The sequence below is a fragment of the Epinephelus fuscoguttatus genome, linkage group LG17 (genome assembly GCF_011397635.1).
Source record: "Epinephelus fuscoguttatus linkage group LG17, E.fuscoguttatus.final_Chr_v1".
Taxonomy (NCBI): domain Eukaryota; kingdom Metazoa; phylum Chordata; class Actinopteri; order Perciformes; family Serranidae; genus Epinephelus; species Epinephelus fuscoguttatus.
The window spans coordinates 22,303,655-22,329,961 of NC_064768.1; the positions used below are offsets into that span (position 1 = coordinate 22,303,655).

A 26,307-nucleotide genomic window follows, 5' to 3' on the forward strand; every position below is an offset into this window, starting at 1 on the left:
GTGGAGCCTGCCGGCCCTCACGTCCACGCACACACTCCTGAGGCTCTTTTGGACGACATGTCGACAACTCTTCACCTGCTACAGCTCTGCAAGTGCCTGCCAGCGCACCCCTCTTATTGTTCAGATGTCGAGTGCTGTCAATCATTGCAGTGACGCATGGGCGGTCAGGTGTCTTCTCTCCTTCCTCGAGCTGATTCTACACGCGCCTCACGGTAGCGCATGTGCGCATCCATTGCGCATATGCGCAAATGCGTCCCCTCGCGCAAAATGTGGCCCCCCATGGAAGATGAGGCCCTACGCACAGCGCATGTTCTGCGTTTAGGGAGGGATGGCCCTGGTTATGTGCTATGATTAGATAATTTTCATACCAGTTAATAAACTCGGGTGTTTTACAAGAAAGTATATTTCTTGATGACCCTCAATATCTGTAAAACTCTTACATTGATCTTCATTGTTAGATCCTTCCCTTACATCAAATAGAAAAGTTTTTGTGGCTGTGGCAGCACTCCTTTTTCTTTTTAATGAACTTGCTACAGTTTTTTTTTCTTTTGGGCATTGGCTCAGACTTGGCAGTGGCTCCTTGCTTTTCTTCATCTCCCTCTTCTTTTACAGGGTGCAATCACTGCCAGAGGACTTACCTTGCACGGCAGTTGGATTCCCACAATATCACAAGATCACAAGCGAGACTCTAACTAGTCAGGTTTCAAGTAATGTCTTTGTGTGCGAACCACTCGGGGTTGAACCAGTCACGCATTGTGAAGAGGGACTGGCACTGGAAAGGCCAGTGCCTGGCCTCTTCTCAGATGTTTTCTTTATAACAGACCCTCTGGCACATCAGGGTACCTGAGGATGATCATTCCTCAACATTCAGGTCGTAGTTACCCGTGTTGCATATGCCCATCATTGTTGCCTTGCACATAAGGTCCCAGCTTGCTTTGAGCAGAGTTCTGTGCTGCTAAAGCATGCAGTTGTAATTGTAGTCGTCCAACTATATATTAGTAAGCTTAGTATTTTACAAATTTGAGTATTTAATGAACATGGGCACTGATACAGGAAAATTAAGTAAATGAGTTTTATTTCTATAAGATTAATGCAAAACAGTGGTGGGGGCAATGCCATGAATGCAATTTGTGTGTATCTGGTGTATGCCCAAACACTGTCTAACACTGGTAATGCCAACTATGGTGGCAAGCGTACCCCTTTCATTTTACTTATTCAGCAGATTTTTTTGATTTGTTAATGCCTTCATTGCCATCACCCTGTTTCAAGGCTCTTTTTTTATCATATTACTGGCCAACTGTTTATTTTTCACCTCTCTGGCCAAAAAAAAACAGCATTGAATTACTCCCAACTACATGTTCAGAATATATTCCAAGTAACAACATTCAGCATCTAGAAAAGGCAAAGTTTCTCTTTTCAGACACACAGATGAATGGCAGCTGTAGTAGCACAGCATCTACTCACTGCTGAGACTTAATGTGAACCATTATTTCTCACCAGCAAAGTGCTGTTTACTGAAATTCAAGAAATGCAGGGCTGTTTGCTGTTTTACGGCATGAAAAACATACAAATACATATATTTTCTATTCAAATTATTATCTTATCCAAAAGGCTAAAATCAATATGAAATCCAACCTTTACATTACTTTTAACATCTATACTGAATACATAACTACTCTAATGAGTTCAACAGTAAAAGAATGCAACATGATCTATTTATTGTAATCTTTCTAGCCATTAACCCTTTAAATGCAGAATCTGCTCTCACCTTTGGATAAAATATGTAAAGATATTCTCTACATAGACTGGCGCACCTTATTTATGTCCAGGCTTGCTGTTGTGTTGAAAGCCCGCTTTGGGTTTATGGGAATATTGTGATAAGTGTGAAAATGGTGACTATGTAATCACAGAAATAGACACATTAATCTCCACAAAACTGCACCTGTCTGTGTAAGTGAGTGTGTTTCTGTGTGTGTGTGTGTGTGTGTGTTTGTGACAATGTGTGTGTGACTGCCAGTGTGTTTGAGTTGTTGTGTGTGTGTGTGTGTGTGTGTGTGTGTGTGTGTGTGTGTGCGCTTGCCAGAGCGAGTTTTGCAGGTTTGTAGGTGATGCTTTAATCCAATCTGCCTTACATGCCGATAAGACTGAGTCAGCATTGTGAGCAATGGGCAGATCACTGCTTCATCTTTGTATTAGGTGATGGTGGTGTTGGTGCTCTCTAGCTTGCATGATTTTATATGGGCATGGCTGCATTTATTGTTGTATCTCATGTAGGGGTTTAATGGTACACTGGAGCCATGGTTCAGTGTCTGTTTTGTATGGTGGAAAAAACCCAAATGCGTAGGCATACGTTTCTTTTGATGTATTTTGAACAGACGGTAGTCCAAGTATCAAAGAAAGACACACTCCTGTCCTCTTTTTTCAATATAAAAACAAGAAATATGTTTTGTATTGTGTAATATTATTCTCTATTCTTGTCTAACACTGTGCAAACACCCAACAGACATTTTCCCAAAAGGCAACAGGTCACAACAGGCTATAAGACTGAAAAGCATCTGTTATGCTATGAAATTGTAAATAAATAGAATAATTAAAAAGTAAACTTGTGAGTTAGGAGAGTGTTAACAGTTAGTTCCACCTTGGCTATATGCCAATTACTGCGGAAATTGTTTTATCCCGTTCTGCTTGTTTTTCCTTATCCCAGTGATCAGCACATCTGGGTGATGCCGTAGAATGTGCTTTAGCATGTTCAATATGTTTCCATGTATCCTATAACAACAGAGCAATGCCGGCACACCGTCCTCTTTCTATACATTTCTCTCTAACCCTTAGTTGTATCTGACCGGAATCTTGCAGGCGAATCTTCCAGCTCCGTTTTTTCATTTGTGCTCATCATAGTGTGACTGACCCAGTCAGCTTGTTGTGCTAATCTTGGCACCCGTTGCTAACGATGTACAGCTCAAAGTTTCCAGGAGGAACCTGCACCAGTGAAATTTGTTCCACAGTACTTGAATCAATCTACATATTGGTATTCTGTGTGCAGCTGTGTGAACTGAACTGTAAAGACAGTTTTGGCACAAATTCTTGAACTGTAGGCTGACTCATAGGATGTGAACTGTGCGTATAAGTCTGCCATTGGCTGCCTATTTCAGGCAGAATCCTCTTCCTCTTCCATGATCTCTTCACACCATTTTGCAAGGGCACCATCGCTGCATCCTTGGCTTAGTGTCAACTGAGACAGTTGTGATTGATTTAAAGAATTACAAACAACCCAGAGTGTTTTGGGTTTTTTTTCCCCGTTGTGTTGAATCATGATGGGTTCAGCCAGAACTTTCACAGACGCTGGCACAACACTAAAACAAAGTGGGCTGATAGGTCTAGCTATGCAAGACTACACAAACGTTTATAGCCCTAATCTCATACAGAAAGTCTGCTTCTGCTTCCACAAACAAAATCAAGAACTGACTGAGTGTCTTGGTGTGAAAAAAATAAAAATTAACCCCATGAACAAAAGCAAATCAGGCAACACTGCCAACAGATAAGCAGCTAAACAGCAGGTGATTGGAAAGGCATGGCTGCAGCTTTGTGTACTCAGTTTTCATTTGTTCCTTCTTTCTTCATAAATTCAATGGTCATAGTGAGGATAAGCTGTTTGTACTTCAACACGTGGTATCATGTCCCCAGCTGTCCAGATTGCAGACAGTAAAGAGAGAGAAAAAAACTATATTTATCATGCCTGACTCAAACAGAATGTTTAAATACAGATTACAAAAACCGATGCCCAGAAATAAGAAGATATTGATGTGCATGTAAATTTGCTAACCATTAACACGCCAGCATAGAGGAGACTCAGACCTGTGTGATGTTTTGATGTTTTTGAAGTCGACCAGCAGAATATTGAATCTGGAAATCTGTAAATTCCTCACAAGGAAAGAGGAATAGGAGGACGGATCAGCAGAGTGAGGTTTCAGTCTCCCCCTGAGGGTCAAGTCAGAATTCTAGTTTGAAATATTCTAACACTGCACATTGCTAGCATCAAAGATGTGCTCATTACTACCACCCCATTCCTCTTTGTTGTCTCCTCCTCTTCCTCCCATCTTCTTCTTTCTCTCTATCTACCCTCCCCCTTTCTGTCCATCTTTCTTTTCTCTCTCTTCTTCCTCAACACCCTCTCCTTTTCTCTCTTCTCCTCTGCCAAATGTGTTTCTCTCTGGTCTTAGATGAAACAGAAAGTGTTGGTTTAATAATTCCCGATCAGAGTTTTGAGCTGTGAGCTGATTCACCCAGCTTTGAGTGCAGTGCGGGAGGTGTTTCTCATGTCTTCCTACTTCCTTTGTAACACTGGATGAAATTATACCACACTGTGTGATGCATTAATAAATTCCAAAGATTCACCTTTGGTCAAGTAGTGAGAAAGGAAACGTGTCTTTGATATGGTCATAGGTGAAAGTCTAAATATAAAGAACAGCTGTGGAGCATATGCTTGTTATGATTGGGGTCAGTCATTTTTAACATTATTCTCATACTTTCTAATTTATAGGTATTTTTTATTGTTTTCTTTAACTTGCTCTGATTTATTTGATGTATCAAAAATACGTGTAAATATAAAAGGTCATACACTGCAACAAGGATAGCCAAACAGAGTTTAAAAAAATAACTGTGGTCCCCTTTCCAGCAAGACAATGATAGCAATACATCTCATAGATGACTAAGGCACCCTGTACAATTACATAGGCTTACATCATAAACAGTACATCCTTCCATTTACAGCTACATAGCAAGGCAAAAAATTAAATAATCAAATAAAAGTGTCTATCTCTTAATCCATACAAATACAAAACATTGACTCACTTACTGTACATATATGCATAGACTACTTAAAAACATTTCTGTCTATGACATCCATAGATGTAGAGGCAGAAGAGCTAGATCAGAAGTGGGAGCTGAGCCAGAAGGCGAAGCTTTCGTTTTACTGATTTATTTACGTCCCAGCCCCCACCTATGGTCATTAGCTCTGGGTAGCAACCAAAAGAATGAGATCACGGATGCAAGCAGCCAAAATGAGTTTCCTCCGTGAGATGGTTGAGCTCAGCCTTAGAGATAGGGTAAGGAGCTTGGATCTCCAAAGGGAGCTCGGAGTAGAGCCGCTGCTCCTTTGCATCAAGAGGGGTCAGTTGAGGTGGTTCGGGCATCTGATCAGGATGCCTCCTGGGTGCCACTTGTTGGAGCTTTTTTGGGCACGTCCCACTGGCAGGAGGATTACACATCTCATCTGGCCTGGGAATGCCTTGGAGTCCCACAAGAAGGAGCTGGAAAGCGTTGCTGGGAAGAGGGATGTCTGGGGTGCTTTGCTTGGCCTGGTGTCCCTGTGACCCAGCCCTGGATAAGCAGATGAAAATGGATGGATGGATGGATGGATGGATGGATGGACATCCATAGATATATACTTACTAATAAATACATACATCTAGTGCGAATCTTTTCAAGCAGTGCTGCACAATCAACAAAGCAGCCTCCCTCATCTTGGAGTGAGACCACCTAATACAGTGCACCCAACAAAGTGACCTACAATGCATATCATAAAGGATGCATGGAAGTATGAGGGCAGTGACATTGGAAATGTTTAAAACTTTAATTGGAACTCTATTTTCGCACCTAAAGGAAGTATAAATGAGCCCTAAGTTTAAGCTGCCTCACACTATTTTCTACCATCAACTATTTTAATTCACAAAAAATAGGAAGGGTCAATGTGAGACATAAGGCTAAGGCTAAGGTAAGTAGTCAGGGTAGTACCCTGACTACTTTTTTTGGGCTATTTGAAGTTTAGTTTTAATACCCTTGGGGGTGCCATTGTACCATGTAGCACAGGGGTAATCAAAGTAAGGCTGTACACGCCAGAAATTTGAATAATCTGCTTCACCTTGGACATAACTCTTTATTCTATAGCCTCACCACTCAGGGATTCATTAAACTCAGAGCCAAAGTAATTAACACACGTTTTGGCAATAATATGCATGTCTCCCACTGTGATACTGAACTCTGAGGCCCTAATCAACCTTATTTCTGAACCAAATAATATAGATTCAGTTTTTTCCAAGGTGTAAAGACGATTTGTTTTCAGCCAGCCAGCTGATGTTTTCAAATCAATCATTTAACTGGTTCTCAACAATGTTTTTGTCCTTGTGGGAAACTAAAAAAATTAAATTGTTCATATAAATAGATATCATTCACAAACAGATGTCACATCATTGCTGTATAGCAGAGAGAGCAACGGACCTAGTACACTTCCCTGTGGCACACCATATTTGATTTCTCAAGCCTCAGCTAGATTGCTGTTGATGTCAACTCTTTGCCACCTCTCAGTCAAATATGACTTGAATCCACTCACAAGCCGTGTCATTGAAACCCAACGTCTAGAGCAGAATCTAATTGTCAACATTGTCAAAAGCCTTTCTAGTGGTCTAAAAGCCCATGCCACAGATTTTCCCTAATCAATGTCTTTCCCTTTGTAATCTTATAGAAATAATAAACATGTATCTGTTGAGGGAGGCTCTGTAAAACTGTATTGCATTTTATACAGGAAATCAGTCTTGCAACTAAAGCTGTTAATTTGCTCATGTATTATTTTCTCTAAGACTTTTGATATTGCTCCCAGAGTGGAAACCGGCTGATAATTTTCCTCTTCCAGTTTGTTCCCTTTCTAAAACAAAGGAATGACCCTGGCAAGTTTAAGATGTTTAGGGACACTGCCAGACTCACTGAAGGGATTAAAAACATGAGTGAGATATGGTGCAATATGTTCAGTAGCATCTTTCAGAAATCTGGCAGGCATTTTATCCAGACTGTAGCTGTAAAGCACCTAAGATCCTCCCATAGCTGTAACACTTTGTCTTGAGGAACCTTAGTAAGTCCAAATGCATGTGCCACTGCTCCCATTTGTGAAAAGTATTAAATCATACAATTTCCATTTTACATTCCTTGATTGCCTGGCAGCCTGTCTACTGGTTGTTTGGATACAAATGTGAAGAAAATATTGCACTGACTTTCAATCTTGGTCCATTCAGAGGAAAGCTTATCATTAATGTTGAGACAATTATTATTTGCCTAACTGTTGAGCCTGCTGCTGCACCCAATTAGTTTCAGGGACTTGCCTCGCTCTGATCTTATTTTGCACCATATTTCTCAGTTTCTTGTAATTATTAAGTTCAGCCTGATCTTTGGACTTCCCTTCAACTAAAAAGGCTTTGTTTCTCTTGTTAATAGCATCTAAAATACCACCATTCATCCATGGCTCGGATCTCTGTTTCACTAAAATTATTTTGAATGTAGTAACCTTGTCCAACAAATAACAAACAGTTTAAGTGCTTTCATGCTTTATCCACATCAGAACAATGCACTGGAGACCAGTCGAGTGAATTCAAGTGCTCAACAAAATCATCTCAACTGCAGTTCTTAACTGATCTAATTTTGATTGCACTGTGGTCCTTAAATGCGACCTTCAGCTTTTCCTTGTACAATAAATCCATGAGCGGTCACTCGTGGTTCTCTTAGTTCATTTTGAATGTCAGTATTACTGTAAATCTATACTCCATGTTATCAGTGTATCTGCCCCAGCCTATAGCAAGCATACTTCAGAGTTTCTGACAAGGAAAATTGGAGTGTGAGGGCAACTGGCAAATAGAGTCTAAATATTTTTTACTAAAGTAAAAAAAAAAATTGGGGCGGCATGGTGGTGTGGTGGTTAGCACTCTCGCCTCACAAATAAAGTTGGTGTTTTAACAAAAAGTTGAAATGCTTCGGCAATTAACTTCAAAATTTTCAAGGCACACATTGTAATATTGTAAGAACAATTATGTGTTATGACAGTATGACATGAAGTTATAATTTTACAAGATATTTTGTTTACAACAGTGGCACCCTGTTGTTATCATAGCACAGTTCTACATCCCCTAAACCGATGGTTCTTAGAAAGGGTTCATTTCTCATACACTTTTGGGTTCTGATGTCTCTAATGTGTTGTGTTCTTCCTCTTCTCTCTCCTCTTCTTCTTCCTTTTATTTTACTGAATTCAAAATACGGAAATATGGAATTCAAATCAGTCCTATACTGACTTTGACTGTGTTGGAACTGACATGGATATATCTATATTTTTGTATTTGTGAACATTAGGTAATCCAGATCAACTTTGAAGAGTTTGACCTGGAGATAGCCTATGATACTCTGACTATAGGAGATGGAGGAGAGGTTGGAGATCCTACAACCATACTACAGGTGTAAGTATAACACTGTCCTTTTCTATCCTCCCATTTATGTACTGTGAAGTACAAGTTTGGTTTTTTTTGGTTTTTTGTTTTTTTTTCAAGCATTGCAGGATAGAGTGTGTCAAATAAAGGCACACTTTGAGGCCCTCAGAGAACAACTTTAGAAATATAAAAACTTGATTTTGTTACATTATTCCTTTGTGAATCATAGGTGGGAAATCCTGTACCTTATCGTATCTTCACCAATGTCTCCATAAATAGTACAGCAGCTGCTTGTAAAACTTGTGAGAACAAGTTTTCAGAGGCAAATAAGTATCACTGATATGTTTCGCGTAAAATTCTTAGATTATGTTTTTCTTTATTAAAAAAAGCCTCACAAAGCCCTTCAAATTAAAAAAGAAACAAGATCACACTGGCAGTTTCTTTCTCTCTTGAAAATCATGCATATGAAGTTTAGTTGTAGTCTTGGAGCCGCAATGATGAGATGCACACAGAGCGGTCTGCTGTCTGGGCGGGCAGATTATGTCTACAAAACAGCTTTACCAAAGTAATGTTGTGAGATAAACTCCCTCAGAAAATGTGCTGCCTTAACTGCATTTTTTATTTTTATTTTAGTGATTTTATAAAACAGATTGTGCAACACACTATGTCTTTCAATAATGACCAGCTGCTGTCATGAACACCAACGCTATTGTCAGTCTATCAAACACTTTACAACACACATAACATGTTCCACATAAAGTCCAAACAATCAGAGAAAAAAAAACTTCCACCAAATTTCCGTCTTGTACTTTTTCCATTTTCATTCTGGTTCTCGATATAAGCCATCAGCTGCCAGCCACCTTGAAATCCTCCATCTTCTTTGTTGCAATTAGTCAGATCGTAAAACAGCAGTCTGCATTATGTGCGCTCCACTTAAAAAGATGAACTGTTCCTGAGTTTTGAAAATGTTCTGCAGTGCCCAAAAGGATAACAGATGCAGAGCCTTCACAAAGTGGATGATTTCAATTCACTTTGGAGTCAGTCACTGTTAACTTTCATGCCTAAAAGGCGCTGGCAGCCTGAAAAAAAAAAAAAAAAGCACTAGATAGTATGAATGTACTCTGAGCAATTTGCTTTCCTGAGGCAGCATTCTGCAAAACTAAAGCAAACCAAATCAAAGGATTCATCCCCAGCGCAGTATGCTCCAGCAATTTGTTCACACTCAGAGCAGCACTTGAGAATTTGATTATGTCCATGATTGCAGTGATGAAAATTATACTTTTTAGAATGGTAATTATGAAGACAATGATTTAATATTAATGTATTTTCTGCTACAGTCTGTCGGGTAGCTTTGTTCCTGACCTGATCGTCAGTATGACCCACCAGATGTGGCTCCACCTACAGTCAGATGAGAGTGTCGGTTCTATAGGATTCAAGATCAACTATAAGGGTAAGAAATTACCATGTCCATGTGTGGGTGAGAGAGAAAGAGAGGTGGGAAGGAGAAAATGAAGTCTGTGTGTGTGAAGAGGCTGAGAAATGATTTCCAAACTTCAAATCAGTGCTATTTTTAATTTACTTTATCTTTATAAACAATTTATTTATAGGCCAAGCAACCACCTCCATATGTTGTGCTCCATCATGCATGCACCATTTTTCAGCTACTCCTTTTTCAATGATTGTGTATGGGGAAAAACTGCTCTTTTGGGCCAGTGTGTCTTGTGAGCAATGCAGAAGTTGCACTACCCTATGCAGCCACTATGCTACAAGTGCTTCACAACCCAGTGGTTGTATAGAAGTCAAACTAGAAGTGTACGTATGGACAAAAGCTGCTAAAAAATATTACGCCTGCCAGTGTGCTATTTCCTTTTATACATCCCACATTGACTTGGAATTGTTGACATGTGGATCAGTCTTATATGCCGCCCTCTACATGCCTACATTCAACCATAAGTGGTCAATGCAAAGTATCTCATGAATGTTGATGCATAGAAATGAGCCTGTTGATCGATGGTTCTTTACAGTGAATAATGGCTACAACCCAGTGTCACAGTAGTATTTATATGTTTACAGCAATCAGTCTAATTGCTTCATACCTTGCCAAAATGGTCGCAACAATCAGTGGTATAGCCCACCCTTGGAAATCATTTGAAGATGTAAGTTTGATATGTGAACACAATTCATTTATTTATTTATTTAAGCTTTACTGTGGCAAACTTGGCCTGCAATATGAGAAGTATGACTGTATGAGTGTCAGTAGCATACAGTCCGGCCCTCTCCTCCGCACTCTGGGGTTTGGGAATTCAGTGGTGAGACAGTGCTGGTGAATTATTGAGCAGAAAATGTCTGCACATGGATCAGTTTCCTACAGGTGGGCACATTCTCTGGACAAGTTTGCCTTCATAGACCGCAACTTTTGAGTTGGAAGTGGCGCACGCTCTTTCAGACCTCGTTGTGTATGTACACAACGGTTATAAATGAAACTATAAATGGGATATGTTTGCTAATGCTAGAAAGAAAAAAGACAGCTTTGTTAAATGTTTAACTAAAATTACTAAATCAATTTAATGAGTTTTGACTCTTCTCTAATTCTGTTAATGATTTAGCATGTCTCAGCCAAAAAAATTTAATAGTTTTATCACTGTTTGTTGTTCCCTGCTTGGGGTGTTGTAACGCCCTCAATCAGTCAGGTCGCCTAACAATGAAGTCTTTACAGCAACTGACTCAAGAGGATTTGGGGATGCATATTACGTTAGATTTCTATGTGAAGGATTTGCCCTCATGGTCTATTTCCACCACTGTCTTCAGGGTAAAGTAGCTCTGTGTTACATCTCTAATTAAGACCAAACTTGTGAAGTGTGGCATCTGAATCTGTCCATTCATGTGGACAAGATAAATTCTCTTAAGACGAAAACTACTTCATTCTTCAAACAATTTGTGTATATGTCAGGACATGTTATTCAACTCTCATGATTTCTTTTCTGCTATATTTGTTAGGTTTAAAATAAACGTTTGTCTTGCAACACCTGACCTTTATTTGAACATCAATTAAAAACAGTTTTAATCTCTTCTGTTTACTCAGCTCCTGCCATGCTAAAAATATTAACCTTTCTGAAGTTCTCTGTTTGATAGATGTAGTGTGAAGTTGATTACAGTCCATGAAACACAGAGAGGTGAGCTTTGCTGCAGAAATGAACTTTGTGAGCCTCATTTGGGTGTCATCATCTTTAAATTGATTGTTATAATGAGGTCACAGTGCTGAGCCCGGTAATGCCATGGTGGTACAATGGCACATTGTTTTGATATATCCTTGCCCTTTGTTCTCCTTGGGTTTCAATTTGAATTTCTTACAATACGGTGGCTAAGATCTGATTAAAAGAATAGTCAAAATGAGTTTTTACTGTTGTCTTGTAGTGTATTTTTATGGTTTGCAGCAGTTGATGTGCACTTAAAGGTCAACTCCATCTTCGTTCTTTTCTTGGTTTTTCAAATGAAAACACCCTCTCAGCCATTAGCAAAAAGCACTGATGTAGATTTAAGTGCTGATATTGATAATAATAGTAATGGTAGTAATAATAACTGAAATGGGTAGTTGCAATTTTTTAAAGTGGCTGTACGAGGTACTTATGCGTGGCCGACATATTAACGTACAGAAAATGGCGGTCAGCATGCTTCCAGTTTGGAGGAGCATACAGGGGTACCATCACTGGCATGGAAGCTGAGCAAAGGGGCTCCACAACAGTTGCACATATCCTCATTCATTTCTCCTGAATATTTTCCCCATAGAGATCAGTAGAAAAATTAATGTCAAGAACCACCATTTAAATGCATCCATGCTTATAATGACAATCCACTGCACGGGCATCATGGCCTGACTTTCTTCTATTTGCAGGGATTAAGCTGTGTATATTCACTCCAGTGGGTATATTCTATTTACTCCTGACAATGGAGACTATATTTTTCCTACAAGCGTAATCAGATGCCAGAACGTTATGTGTAGTTGTTCACTGCATTGGTCAGACATTATTTTTGGCACACATTAGTCACAGATGTATTGGTGTTAAAGTATGCGTCAGCTGATAAGTAACAAGAAGCTGAAGCGTAGAAATGCTCGTGATATATAACAGTACTTTTGACATTCTTACATTTTTATATGCCACAGTTAGAGAAACAAACAGTGGGAAGCATTCACCTGGCTGTTTATTATCCTTAAATTTGACTTTCTCTCTCACGCCTAAACACCCTGAAAAATCCCATCAGCACCCACTTGCAAGATGGATGTGTTTTTCTCTGAGTACTGGCTCCATCACCCACAAGATTTACTATAAAGGTGGACGCCTGTGGTATTAGTGGGTGTCTGTTTGAGATGTATGTGTGTGTTCTTGAGGAAGAAACAGAGACAGTGTGTGTGTGTGTATCCCTAAAGCCAGATCCCATAGACCTTGGCTATGAAATATAAACATTATCAGTAGCCTTACTGCAAAGTCACCAATGCTCTATATAATGTAAGTGTGTGTGTGTGTGTGTGTGTGTGTGTGTGTGTGTGTGTGTGTGTGTGTGTGTGTGTGTGTTCCTGTGTGTCAGACAGGTCCTCCATCAGTGAGCCAGCGGAGCTCTACCAACTAGTCACTCACCTCTTTCACTCGTCACATTCTCCCCCTCTTCCCCACTCTCTCTGTCTGTCTCTTAGGCGGTGTCATTTTTCCTCATTAGCCGTCTCTCCATCCCCATCCTCTCTTCCCCTTCTTCCTAAAATCACAACATTTTCTCTTTCAGTTGCTCTCTAATGCACTGTTGTTTGGCGTCTCTGCTTCTCCCGTCCGTCTTTCCCTCTCAGCCATTTCCTTTATCAGACACCCCCCTCTTCTCTTTTGTTGTCTGTTAGCTGACCAGTCCTGCCTCTGTGTTTCTCTGTATCTCCCTCTGTCCCTCTCTTTTTTTTCTTGTCGCCATTCATCTATTATTAAAGCCAAGGTCACCAACCTAGCAACACTTTGACTCCACTCCCCGTCGCAAGGCATACAAATCAAACACACTCACACACACACACACACACACACACACACACACACACACACACACACACACACACACACAGAAACAAACGCACACATATCAGTCCAGACTGCCTGTGCAGTGATCCGTCCATCTACCCTGAGTCATGGCGTGTCACAGCTTTAGATTTAAGGGAGAGCTGTGACATTATTGACGTCATTTACATTAAAGTTTCAGCGCGTTTCTGTCTACTCTATGAATAAATAAATTTATCATAAGCTTATATATCTGTCTGCATAGTCCATAAAGAGGTGTCGTTGAGGTTTTAAGGCATAATATATCCATGTGTGTGTATATTTGTGTGTGACTGTGGAGTTACACAGTACGTATTTAGAAGCATATATTTTATAAATTTGCTGTTGATTTGAGTTCAGCAACAATAAAACAACGTCTCAATGATTTACTTTTATTCTCTATGAAATGAAAAAGATATTGAGTGTGTTACTGCATGGATGAATGCCAGGGTTTCTCTGTTTATACAGAATGATGTTCAACTGACGATTGTTGTTTTATTAGTTTGAAAAATAGAAACCATCAGAGTAAGGTTACAACAACTCTCTGTGTTATTTCCACAAAGTCATTTATGTATTCATTCTAACTATTATACTTATTCATTGTTTTTGTTCCTGTTTTCAGGGTAAGAACGACAGTATCACATGTTTTATGTATTGTATGTGTCAGGCTTGAATACGCAACATCATGAAACACAGCACACCAATGTCATATACATAGTATTATAATTATTTTTCTCTCTTGAACAAATAATATATATTCACCAGAGTCTATCTTGTGATGCGATCACATCAACCACAGCACCAAATCGGTTTGTATGGTGTGATGGAATATATGACATGTGAGAAGTGAGTCTGGCAAAACAGATGAACTGTGCCTGATTATTCAACATGGCCGAGATTGTATATCAATACTGGTTCCAGTACCTGGACTCTGGTACCAGTACAGGACGCTACCTTTTTGGGTACTTTACTTTCTCTATAATAGCAAAAATGTAATTTTTGAATGAGCTGAAGGGGTGACATTAAACTTGCTCCTCTGCTATTTTCTAATCACACATAGTTAATCTTCTGTCTCCATTTGTGTGCGTGTGTGTGTGTGTGTCTGTGTGTCTGTGTGTTTGCTTGTCTGGCAGTGATACTAGGCTACTACTGAAATGATATAGAGAAGAAAATAGAGCAGATATCGAAACAATTTTGCCAGATCGTCGTTGAAGCAATTGTTTCGGAAGCCAGTGTAGGGGCCAACAAAGTAGCCAACAAAGCACCCAGCCGAGCAGCTGACGGAGCGGCTGGCTTCCCAGCTTCAGGGCGCCTCTGCCTCTCTGCCTCTTTGCCAGTGCTTCCTCGGATAGGCCTCTATGGTTGGTTTCATCTCTTGTCTAAACCCAGCGTTCTCACCCAGATGTGCTCTGAGATACCAACATTTGGCATCATTGGATTTAACATGAAAAAATGAACGAAATAGAAGAACAAGCAGCGATCTCATACTGTGCCTGAAATCTCGCGAGCTCTAGATAAAGCCCAGCTGGATACTACTCCAGGTGGAGGTGTCTTGTCCTCGGTCACATCCAGACCTTGAAAATAAGGCTGCAACCGGTCCCATTCCTTGCAACAGAGGCATTCCTCTTCTGTGGGCACTGGGGCACAGCATTCACAGGTACACCACCAAACTCTTCGTCTGTGTACTATGGCTCAAATAAATAAGGGCGGCCATCAAACTCTGCAAAATCAAATTCCTCCTCCACAAAGTTGAAGTCTGGCAAAAAGTCAGCCATTATTCTATAAATCTTTCATAAAATAAATGAATGAACTTTTCAGGCTACTGTCCGGTTCTGCCTTCCAGCTGTTGCTGTTGTTGTCGCGAGATTTCGGGCACTATATGAGATCACTGCTTGTTCTCGCGATATTTCGGCCGCTCTTTGGAAAGCAGAGCTAAATGGTAAACAAACTTGGCAGCACACGGGTAAGGTAAGACAACACGTTTACATATCGTTTTGTTCTCTGACATTTATCCTAATGATATGAGGCGGTCTTTGTGGAGAAAAAGCTTGTTTAGTGGACTAACTTTGCACTTGAAGTATGCCCGTTCACTTACGTTTTAACAGGTCTGACGCTACTATGCGCCCCGGCTGTATCTAGGCTAACGGCTAACATGCTAACTATTATTTTTATGTCACTAGTCACTTGAAACAAATTTAGGACGATAGGAGACAGGTGGAAAATAAACCAAAATTTCCCTTTAAAACAAAAGTGCACCAAGGGTTAAAGGTTTGAGTGCAATGGCCTCCTCCCTACTTCCTACCCCCTACTTTCACTGCCCTCTCTTAGACCACATTCATCTTTAAACCCAGCCTTCATTGTTATGTCAAGTGCACAGCTGTAAAATATTGTTACAACATCTATCACGGTTGTGACGCCGTCACATTGGAAAAAACATTAACACCTGGCAAAGTACTCATAACCACCTCTGGAGTAGTTCCCTTTACAATAAGTAAAGGAACACACTTTGCCATGCTGACACACACACAAGCAGACTCACAAGGTGAAAACAACACCAGCCACTATGTTGCAGCTGGTAAATATGAGAATATGTCTTATCATTTAAACTGGATAGCCGAGTTCATAAAACACAGAGCAGGCAAAAGAAATGTGCTTAATATTCTGCTTGGGATGGATAGATCAGGTCAGATAAACATTTATGAATAAAGTCTATATCATAATGTAATGCTTTAATAACTTTACTACTCATATTCTCAGTCAGAGAGGAGTGTGGTGTGTGGCTGGTATCCGCATTGGGCAGCGATACTCACAATGCACCTGCTTCAGTCCCTCTTCAGTCTCCTGTTTTTCTTTGTAATCAGTGTTTTTTTTTTTTTCAGTTTTTGTTTTTTTGCAAATTCTGTTCAAATGGTTTGTAGGATCTCTGAGGGGCTTCAGCAGTATTCCATCAGCAGCTCATCTTACTTTTGAGATTTTAAGGGCTGCCACAGAGTGGGATTTTCGAGCGCCACCACAGCTTTCTATAATTTAAATGCGGCAGCTGCCAATTGGATTGATGCAGGATTCTCAACACTTCACACAGAGTAAACCTTCTGTTCCACTTAGGAGTAGCAGCTGATTCCTGCCAATTGAAACAGGCACAGGTGCTCATTTGCCCTCACTCACCTGCTGCTCACTAAAGCCACATTGTGACCATGGATGTGGCAAGTAAAGACACCTGTCACCACATCGGATTGATTGAACTGTCATGGTGGACAGTGCTGTGTGTTTTGTCTTTTCTGATGCCAGGCAGATTTTAATAAGTGCCAGAGCTAGATCATTTATACCATTCCTATCTTAGATATGTGTGCTAATAGTGAATACATTAATTCAGTATATACATCTGCCAGATATGCAGTATGTCTGCAAGTACAGCTAGGTTTTTTTGTAAATTTTCCAATGTGGTGGCCTTAACTGATACAACACATGGAACAATAACAGCAAATATTTGCCTTACCTCTCATCCACTTTCATTGAAATACATGTGAGTGGTGATTTTGAGAATTTGTTTCCGGCGATGAGTCATTCCCTCGAGCTCCGGCTTTTTTAAGTGCATCATTCTAGCATTATCCCATCATGCTGTGTTATATAACGCAGTGCTATGAGACTACAAAGTGCAGCATAAACGTCAAGTGCCTGCCTCCCAGCCAGTAGTAAAAGGGGGCTAGATGGTACACATGTTAATCTCATGACAAATGTTTTTTATCTAGTTTGCTCCACGTGCTAGATGTTCCTGGGTTTATCTCATAGAGTGCTATAAGCTCACTTGCATTTACTCTGCAGCTGAGGGTCATGAGGCGAACACATGATACACCAGTATCTGACAGGGAGAGGTAGAAATAAAAATCTCATTCTTGAATTTGAGTATAACTACATCATCGCTGTTTGGGGCTCCTAGTTTTTTTTTCCTTCTCTTCAGGAGGATCTCATCACTGAGTCATAATGTCAGCTCTTACTTCTGAGATTTTATTTTAGATTTTTCATCTGCTTTTTATAGTTTTTAATATGTGATGTGTTTTATAGGAGGGAGAGATGTCAAGGTGGGTTTTTACGGCTCAGTTGACCCCTGGTTGGATGGATCTGTGTTGTATGTGTGTGTGTGTGTGTGTGTGTGTGTCCCTCATGTCTCCCTGCATTTATGTACCCATATGCTTCTTTGTGAGATTGCACATGTCTGTTATTTTATGTAACAGATTGGATCAGCAAGTCCCACATTATTGCTTTTTATCTAATTATTTATTATATAATTATGGCCATTTCATAAAATGTATGAAGCAAATTATATGCTTGGAGAGATTAAGAGGGAACAATAGAAAGCAATATAGCGAGTGAGGCCACAAGATCAAAAAACAGAACCGTAACTTAACCTTGCATGGAACTGTATTGGGATATGTATTATTTACTGAAGGACAAAGCATTTAAAAGTATGGTAAAGCTCAGTAACAAGAGTCTCTCACATTTTCAGATATAAAATTTCATACTGCAATAATGACGCTGACCGCCTGCCTGGACCAGTAAATATTTTCTGCACCCGTGTAATTTGTATTGGGTCCCACAGGAACTCAATCCTGTTGCAGCAGTGTAGTCCAGGTACTGAACAGCACCCTCTTAATCACACAGCACTAAACAGCATTTCATTCAGAGCGGCTGAAACACCATGAAATATGAATTCATGAAATATTCATTCACAACATAACCAGAAATGTGGTCCAATTTTACAGTCAATAACCCGAGTATTGGGTTAGTGAGCCAAAGCCAGACACTTTTTGGGTTGTGTTTGATCGTGTGTGTGTGTGTGTGTGTGTGTGTGTGTGTGTGTGTGTATATGTGTGTGTTTTTATATATATATATATACACACACACTGTATATATACATGCATGCATGTGTGCTTCAGAGGTAACCTGTGAAGGACAGGGCTCACTTCATGACAGAACAGTAAACAGCATTTCATTTCCCTGTCATGAATTATTGACTCTTGTAATGTTCAGTCCTCCAGTAATCACCAGTGTTACTTATATTGAAGTGCTGCCATATCTGTAGTTCATTCGGTTGAAATTCATCAGGAAAAATTGATTCTTTCTCCTCATTAGGACTCAGTAATACAGTATATTCCATACATTTCAAATCATGTACGGCATTGGATGACCGAACTGTTTGAAGGATTGTCATATTAGTTTTGTCAAATATGTTAATATATTGATTCTGGATATTTGAAATGGTTTCAATGCTCATTTTCTGTGGTATCAATACACTGGTACCAGCTGCGTTTTTTCCACACAAACAGACGCCACTGCAGTGCCTAGATAGCCCTGCCTCCTCCCACTCACTCACAATGCTGTCTTCTCATCAGTCACCACACTGATTGCATTTACATGCGCACCACTATTATTCCAAATATGATAATATTCTGAATTTGATACAGTTTGCAAGGTTTTTGGGTACAGATGAATGCTCGAAAGAAAAGCCCTCATTTCTGGCTGGAAGACGAAACACACCTAACTGAAAACATTATGACAGACTTGGATATCAACAGGCTTTTGGATATGTGCAAATATCGCAACGCCAACACTTGAAGACAGTGCTTGACGGACTGAAAGGGTGAGGTTGTGTTCACATGGTTCAGCAAGTCTGCCACCGGTGAAAAACTGCCAAAATGGCGCAAGCTACTGCAGCCGTTCCACTTTTCAATTTTAGACATAATGGGGGACATGTTAGGGCACGTTAGTCAGGGTATGCATGGCTGCATGTATACAGGGATATTGGTGAAATATTAATTTTTATTAGCCATGTAAACAGCTTAGGAGGTTAATTATCTTTTTTTCCGAATAAGGTAAAAAAAACTGAATACTTTGTGTATGTAAACATAGTCGTTCACTGCAGTTGTATGCAGCACAGTTCTGTTTTGTTATTTTCTGGCACTCTGCCTGTTGAACGTGTGACAGTCTCAGAGGCTTTTGGACATGGGCAGTATGCTAAGAAGAATAATGGGTAACACTTTCTATGAAGACCACATCTATTATGCGTTATGAGGGCATTTATAGTAAATTATAATGCATCTGTAATGACTGCATTCATAAACACACATAATGCCCCCTAATACACTATATCAACAGTTATAAAACAGTATAGATGTGACTTGTGATGCATTACAAGCGTCTTGTGGATGTTCTTGACTAGTTGTAAACTAGAGGTTGTCTTAAGATGTGAGAGGGTGTTAGACTCAAGTCTTTTCGGAATATTTTCAAAATTTTCTAGTGTATGATAGACATTAATCACTTATGAAGCAGAATAGATTCTTTTGGATTCATGAACTAACTATAAAACCTTATAATGAAGCATACAGTATTTTTATTATTATTACATTAATATGTACTTCACTTTACTTAACACATACAACGATAACTTAAAATACTGCATGGACAGTTATAACATTCTGTGAGTCCTTGCTACAGTTGATTGTTTACATGTGTGTATAGGTGAGTTTAGGTTTTCATAATGCATCATAAGCCCCACCAGTCAACCTCTGGTTTATAATTAGTCAAAAACGTCCATAAGACGCTTAAAATTCATGATAAGTCACATCCGTAATGTTTTATAACTGTTGATAAGTGCACCGGGAAGCATTATGTGTGCTTATGAATGTAGTCATAGAGCATTATAAATGCATTATAATTCACTATGAATGGCCTTATAACGCATTATAGATATGGTCTTTATAGGACGTGTCACAGAATATTGTTTTTATTGATGTAAAAAAAAAGCTTTTATTATTGTTAATGCTCACTAAAGTCATTCAGCTGTTTGCTGCTACTAACCAAGAAAGAGACAGTCATCATTATGTTGTCATACATATCTGTTAATAACATTTCTCAATTTTATGCCCTCAAAGTCAGTTTTCAGTATTCAATAACCATATTTTTCAAGGTATTCTATCAAAGTTAGAAATTTCAGTATTGCAACCAATGATCGTCCTGATCCCTGTTTTAACCAGCAGCCATTTCAAACTTCTCTTACAATACATGGACAGATATTGACAAAGCAAGGCTGTACTTACTGTGAACATATGAGATGTGCTTTTGGCCCTGGTTGGTCATGAAGTCATTTGAAAGGCTCATTAGGAAGCAGCTCCAGATGGTTCAGAGCTCATTACACTCTTTGTTTTAAGTGTAAGCAGAAGAGACATTTTTAAATGCTGCTTTAACCTTTCTTAAGTGTCGTCTTGGCAGGCGTTTATAGGTTTTACTCCCTTGTTTTAATGTGATAGAGTGTGCTGAGGTGATGGTGTGTTCACTGATGTTAGTTATTTATTCAAATTTTCTAACATGTTGTTCTCAGATGAGAAAAAGGCATGACGGCAGCATCTTTAAAATTACAAAAATGCTGCTGAGATGTGGGTGTCCCGTTCTCTCACCTGCTCTTCCTGTATATAGATTACAGAAATCTTTTTGAGGACAGGCACATCCTGAAATTCACAGATTTTGCTGCAAGCACAAACCTATTACAGGGTCATGAGACAGAGTCTGGGCGTGTAGTTGCAGAGTTTTCACAGCAGACTAGAGTGATGTATCTCTGCCCTATGATGTGTCTAGATCAAAGAAAACAGCCCAATTATTATCTGTGATCCTGAAGTCCAATTTAAAGAGAGTTACAGGTATTTGGGAATTACACCATCGAGTGTAAAAAAAAAAAAAAACACTGTGTGCACTTTATGTAACAAGAGCCGACAGAGACCGTGTGCTTTAATGAGAACTGAAAATTGATGTCTTTCTTATACACATCTCCCATCAAATCAATCCTCAAAAGCTCCTCAGTGGCCTGGTTTGGAACCCGAGAGAGGGAGAAAAAAATGTCAGCATTGTGAGTTTAATAAATTAGATCATTTTTATTCAACAGAGTGTCCTCACTGATGTCTACAGTGGGAACAAGTCAATTTGAGCCACTCCCTTTAGGTCACAGATTCAGACAACCGCAAGCTAATTAGACAGGCTGAATTTCTCATGTTTTCCTCACACTGCAGACCTGCTGGAGTGTTCTGAAGACTTTCCACTCAATTCCTGTTCTTCTGCAGCTATTATAGCCACCTTAGATTATTGTTTTACGTGGCTTAATGTGTTTAATGCGCCTTGCTTTTGTTTTAGAGACACAGGCGAGGGATATTGAAGATAAAGCACCAGCCTAACTTGCAGAAGACATTTTATAGCATATGACAAACATTAGACTATGCATGCAACTATACACTCGCCATTCAATTACTATTAGCAAGCTAGCCGTAAAATCGATTTCACAATGGTCACAAAAGAGAAAGAGCCAATAAGCTTTTTTCTCCAATCTCATTACCCCCCCAAAATCTATTACCCTGCTCTCTCTCAGATCTTTACAGGTAGTGCATTTCCACTCCTTATGTGTGTGTGTGTGTGTGTGTGTATGTTTGTCTATACATGTGTATTCCCATGGGCAATACGGTGTGAGCATGATGGAATATTATAGTACAGAATGGAACTGGGCTGAATGTGCAATCACAATCATACAAGTAATATCCAAGTTGTACAAACACGCACACACATTCATTCATGCACTCACACATACATACTCTTGAAGGAGCCTAATCCCCTTTGTGAGTTTGACAGCCTTGTTGTTACAAACACAATAGGATTATTTGTGTGTATCTGTGTGTGTGTTTGAGAGAGAAATGTGTGTATCATTGTGTGTGATTTTAAGGGAGAGACTGACTGTGGATGTGTGATTATGGGGCTCTGTTTGTGTGTGTTTGTGTGTGAGGGTGGTAGTATGGAAATGTTCCGACAGCATGCCTGTTCTCCAAAGCAATTTGTTCTCTACACTTCTGCAAGGAGTGTGTGCGGGTGCACACGTGTTCACGCACAAGCACGTTTGTTAGGCAGGTTGTGATTGGTTGAGTCTGTGGGTCTCATAAAGACGATGTCATGATGGAAATTAATGCAATACATCACAAACACGCACTCCGGCACGCACACACATACATATACTTAGAGGGAAGCACGCAGGCAAAGCACACACCTTTGCTTCCTGCCATGGGCCACTCTTGTAAATAATACCGAAAACAGGAGAGGAGAGCAGGGGAATACAGGGGAGGAAGGCTGGGGAAATAGAGGGTATATTTTCTGAAATACCGTACACAAAATTTTAAAGAGATTTATGGTGACATGGTGGCACCTTTATATAGAATCAGAGAAGGATCTGTGTAACCTCACGGTCAGACTGAACGTGAAAAAAGAGGTGTCATGAACACTTGCAAACTCAGGGGAAGGAGGCACGCAGAAGGAGATGGATGCAAACTTGCTCTAGGCTACGTGAGTTAAGAAGTAGAGGCATTCAAGAAATTCGCCTGACACAGCAAACCAAGAGCCAATCATGTTACAGCAAGGCTCTGTTCAGTTGGCAGTATATTTTCTGTTCAAAATGGATGATGATGCTCTTGCAGCATGACATGGTGTTTCACAGCAGGGAAAGATGGCCATTGGGTATTTGAGGCTGATAACACTGCATGGTGACCACAAATATTGTTAAAGCCAGAATCCGGTCGCTGGATAAGCCAGCTGCCACATACACCTACTGACAATGCCCAAGTCAAAAAAACTTATCATTCTCTTTTCTTTAAAAACAGACAGAAGAAAGATGCCAGCCGAAACTAGTTCTGTATACTAATACAGTAGCTGTGTGGCTTCACCTGACTTCTGCTTTAAATATGCAGTGACAGAATTTAAAAAAAAACGCAATGCAAACATTTGAAAATAATAATCTTTGAAAGAAAATAACTTAGAAGTACCCACTGCACAACCTATGAATGACATGCCAATTAGTATTGTTTGAAAACCCTCTGTGCTGTTTTTATGTCTCTTATGTGTCATTTGCGTAGCTTCCACTTGTTTTATTTAAGATATGCCTTTCAAAGACTGTTGTTCTCAACACGTATTATCTCTAACCTCTAAGCTTTGACGATTGATGCCAGTGTTTTCAGTTCTCACCAGACCCTTTAATTAGTTTTATCTTATGCAAGTTACATTATTTTGCCAACCTCTTGTATGTCAGAAGTTACTTGCACTACAGTGGCTGAGATATCTGTAAACCCGGTCAGGTTTTTTAGTAGGTTAGGTAAAGTTCCATGTTTCAGGATGAGGGCAGCAATATTCTTTTTTTTCTATCTGTCAAAAAGGCCAAAAGCATAAATGTCTTATTGCTTCTCTCAATACTACTGACTTCCCCAACCTGTCTGTGGCTCTCAGCCCAAGCCCATTGGTTATTACTGAAGATGCGCATCTTTACAAAACGGTCATAAATATATACCTACATTTTTTAAAGCCACTACAAGGAACTTTTAACTGGATATGCAAAAGTCTCTCGTTTCTCCTGATGTCTGTGCGTGACCTACAACAGCAAAGGAGACCGTCGGTGTGAAGATAAGCTATTTCTATATAGTGTATACCCATACCTTTAGGAAACTGTCTCCGGGTCCGCCCCAGGTCGCTTCCAGGACGAAACGATTTACGACACTCAGACGGCACACGCCATCTTACCTAGCTGTTTACATTTATAGTGACTCTTATAAATACATAATAAAACACTTCACTCGCAAATATCCGCACGGGACTGAGCTCGAAATATGAAGCGCTGTCAATCTCAAAGGGGTTCCGCCTTTTAGACAGTTCCTCCAATCATCATGCAGACACCGAGCGTCCTCTCCCGCCTACCGCTCCATTAGGTCCCAGGGAAGCTGAGCCTCCCTGGAAGTGACGATTTTGTCGCATTCATCCAATGATCGTCTCACTTTGCTGCATGAAAAAAACCTGCTCAGCATCCACTGTGCTGACACAAGAATGTATGACAGGGAGGTCGCATTTGAAAACTGGCGATAAACAGCTGACGTTTGAACATCATAATCATGATGTTAAATGCATCCTAGCGCATGTTTAATGCAATGTAAATTCTTATTTTAATGTAAATTCAATAGTGCATATTTGACCATTTCTTCTATGAAATCTTAGGGGAAGTTCAGCCTCCCTTGTTGTCTCAGAACAATTGCCCCTGCTGTAAACATGTTTATTTCTGCTGTAAAATTGGGCATTTTAACATGGGGCTGTATTGGGATTGACTCGTTTTGGAGCCAGCCTCAAGTGGCCATTCTAGGAACTGCAGTTTTTGGCACTTCATTGTTGGCTTCATTTTTCAGCCCTGGGGTTGCCACTTGGGATTAACACAGATTTGGTGCTCTTGTGAGTAAGATAAGATAAGACAAAATTGTATTCATTCCCAGGGAAACTGCTTAAGTATAGCTGAAGTATTCTTTTTTGGAGTGTTTACTGTACAGCAGCAGGACATTAATTATGTAGGACTGACTCATGGTGTTTATGGTAATGAACCAACATGTCACCCATTCAGTTAGTTTATTGGGCTTATTGATGTATGTGTTTATGTTTGTTGGACAACAGTGGCGGCCTATGGTTCAGAGGAATGATACCAAGATGTTAATGTCTCCTTCTGAAACTGTGTTTTTACAGAAATAGACAAAGAGAGTTGCGGTGACCCTGGAACTCCTCTCTACGGAATAAGAGAAGGGGACAGCTTCTCAAATGGAGGAATCCTGAGGTTTGAGTGCCAGTTTGGCTTCGAGCTGATTGGAGAGAAAACTATCTCCTGCCAAGACAACAATCAGTGGTCAGCAAACATCCCCATATGCATATGTAAGTATTAAAATCATTTGTAGGTTATTTCAGGGACTTGGCTGCAGAGGAGGGAAAAACATGGCATGTGCTCTGCTGTGATGTTGATAACATTCAGTCTGACCTGTCACCATGGTGACAGTACAGAGTTTATTATGGCCTGGAGCGGATGATGACCGATGATGCTGGGGCGATGAATATTTAACAGGAAATTTCTCTCTCTGCATCTCTTTCCCTCCAATTCCTTTCCTACATTTTTATTTCTCGCCACTCTCTATCTCTATCTGTCTGTCTGTCCGTCTGTCTTTGTCTGTGTTTCTGTACTTCCCTTGCTCCCACAGTCCCCTGCATGTCCAACTTCACAGCTCCCTCAGGAACTGTCCTCTCCCCAGATTACCCAGAAGGCTATGGGAACAACATGAACTGTGTCTGGCTCATCCAATCAGACCCAGGCTCCAGAATCCACTTGGCATTTAATGATTTTGACCTTGAGGCACCCTACGATTCCCTAACGGTGAAAGATGGCGAGACAAATGATGCCGGCGTCATCGGGAGGTTCTCTGGTGCCGAGAGTCCTTCCCATCTGACGTCCAATACCAACACACTGAGGCTGGAGTTTCAGGCTGATCACTCCATGTCAGGAAGAGGATTTAATATCACATACAGTAGTATGTCATTTTTCTATTTCCCTTTTTTCCACTTTCATATCTAAATACAGGGACATTGCCTATTTCATTTGCTGTGCTGTAACACAGTGAAATGCGGTTATACTGTATTGATAATACTCTACATAAAAATGTGTTTTTTCCCACAAGTTGAAGTTTGATATATGGTTATGGAATATTACTTATGGTCATATTTATTTTCTGTTGCAGCAGAATAATGCAGAAGAGGCTGAGGCTGAGGCATTGTTATATTTTGAAGCTATAAAACAGCACTTCTCATATGACTGTGTATGAATTTTATGCATGACTTTCAGCCCATACCTCTAGCAACTGTATTTAATGTGAGGTGGTTTCACTATGAAAGAGTATATCCTTCCATACTTGAAAACATTGTGCCGCCTGAATATCAACAGTCAAAATCAAATTTAAGGTCTAGTGTGTAGGATTTATTAGCATCTAGCGGTGAGGTTGCAAAAAAATGAAACTCCTCCTGTGTGCCAAGCATATAGGAGAACCACAGTGGCGAATGGCCCTATCCAAAGCCAGTGTTTGGTTTGTTCATCTACTACTGTAGAAACAGCATGGCAGATTGTG

The 26,307-nt window shown here is 40.0% G+C and overlaps 1 protein-coding gene across 5 annotated transcripts in view; it reads left to right on the forward strand.

The window, feature by feature from the left end:
• Positions 1-26,307, forward strand: part of csmd3b (CUB and Sushi multiple domains 3b) — a 471,159-nt gene that overhangs the window by 320,834 nt on the left and 124,018 nt on the right. For all 5 annotated transcript variants that reach the window (XM_049601964.1, XM_049601965.1, XM_049601966.1 and 2 more), the window contains exons 11-14: positions 8,170-8,273; positions 9,581-9,693; positions 24,887-25,069; positions 25,390-25,716. In XM_049601964.1, the coding sequence (XP_049457921.1) occupies positions 8,170-8,273; positions 9,581-9,693; positions 24,887-25,069; positions 25,390-25,716 (727 nt within the window). The remainder of the gene's footprint in view (positions 1-8,169; positions 8,274-9,580; positions 9,694-24,886; positions 25,070-25,389; positions 25,717-26,307) is intronic.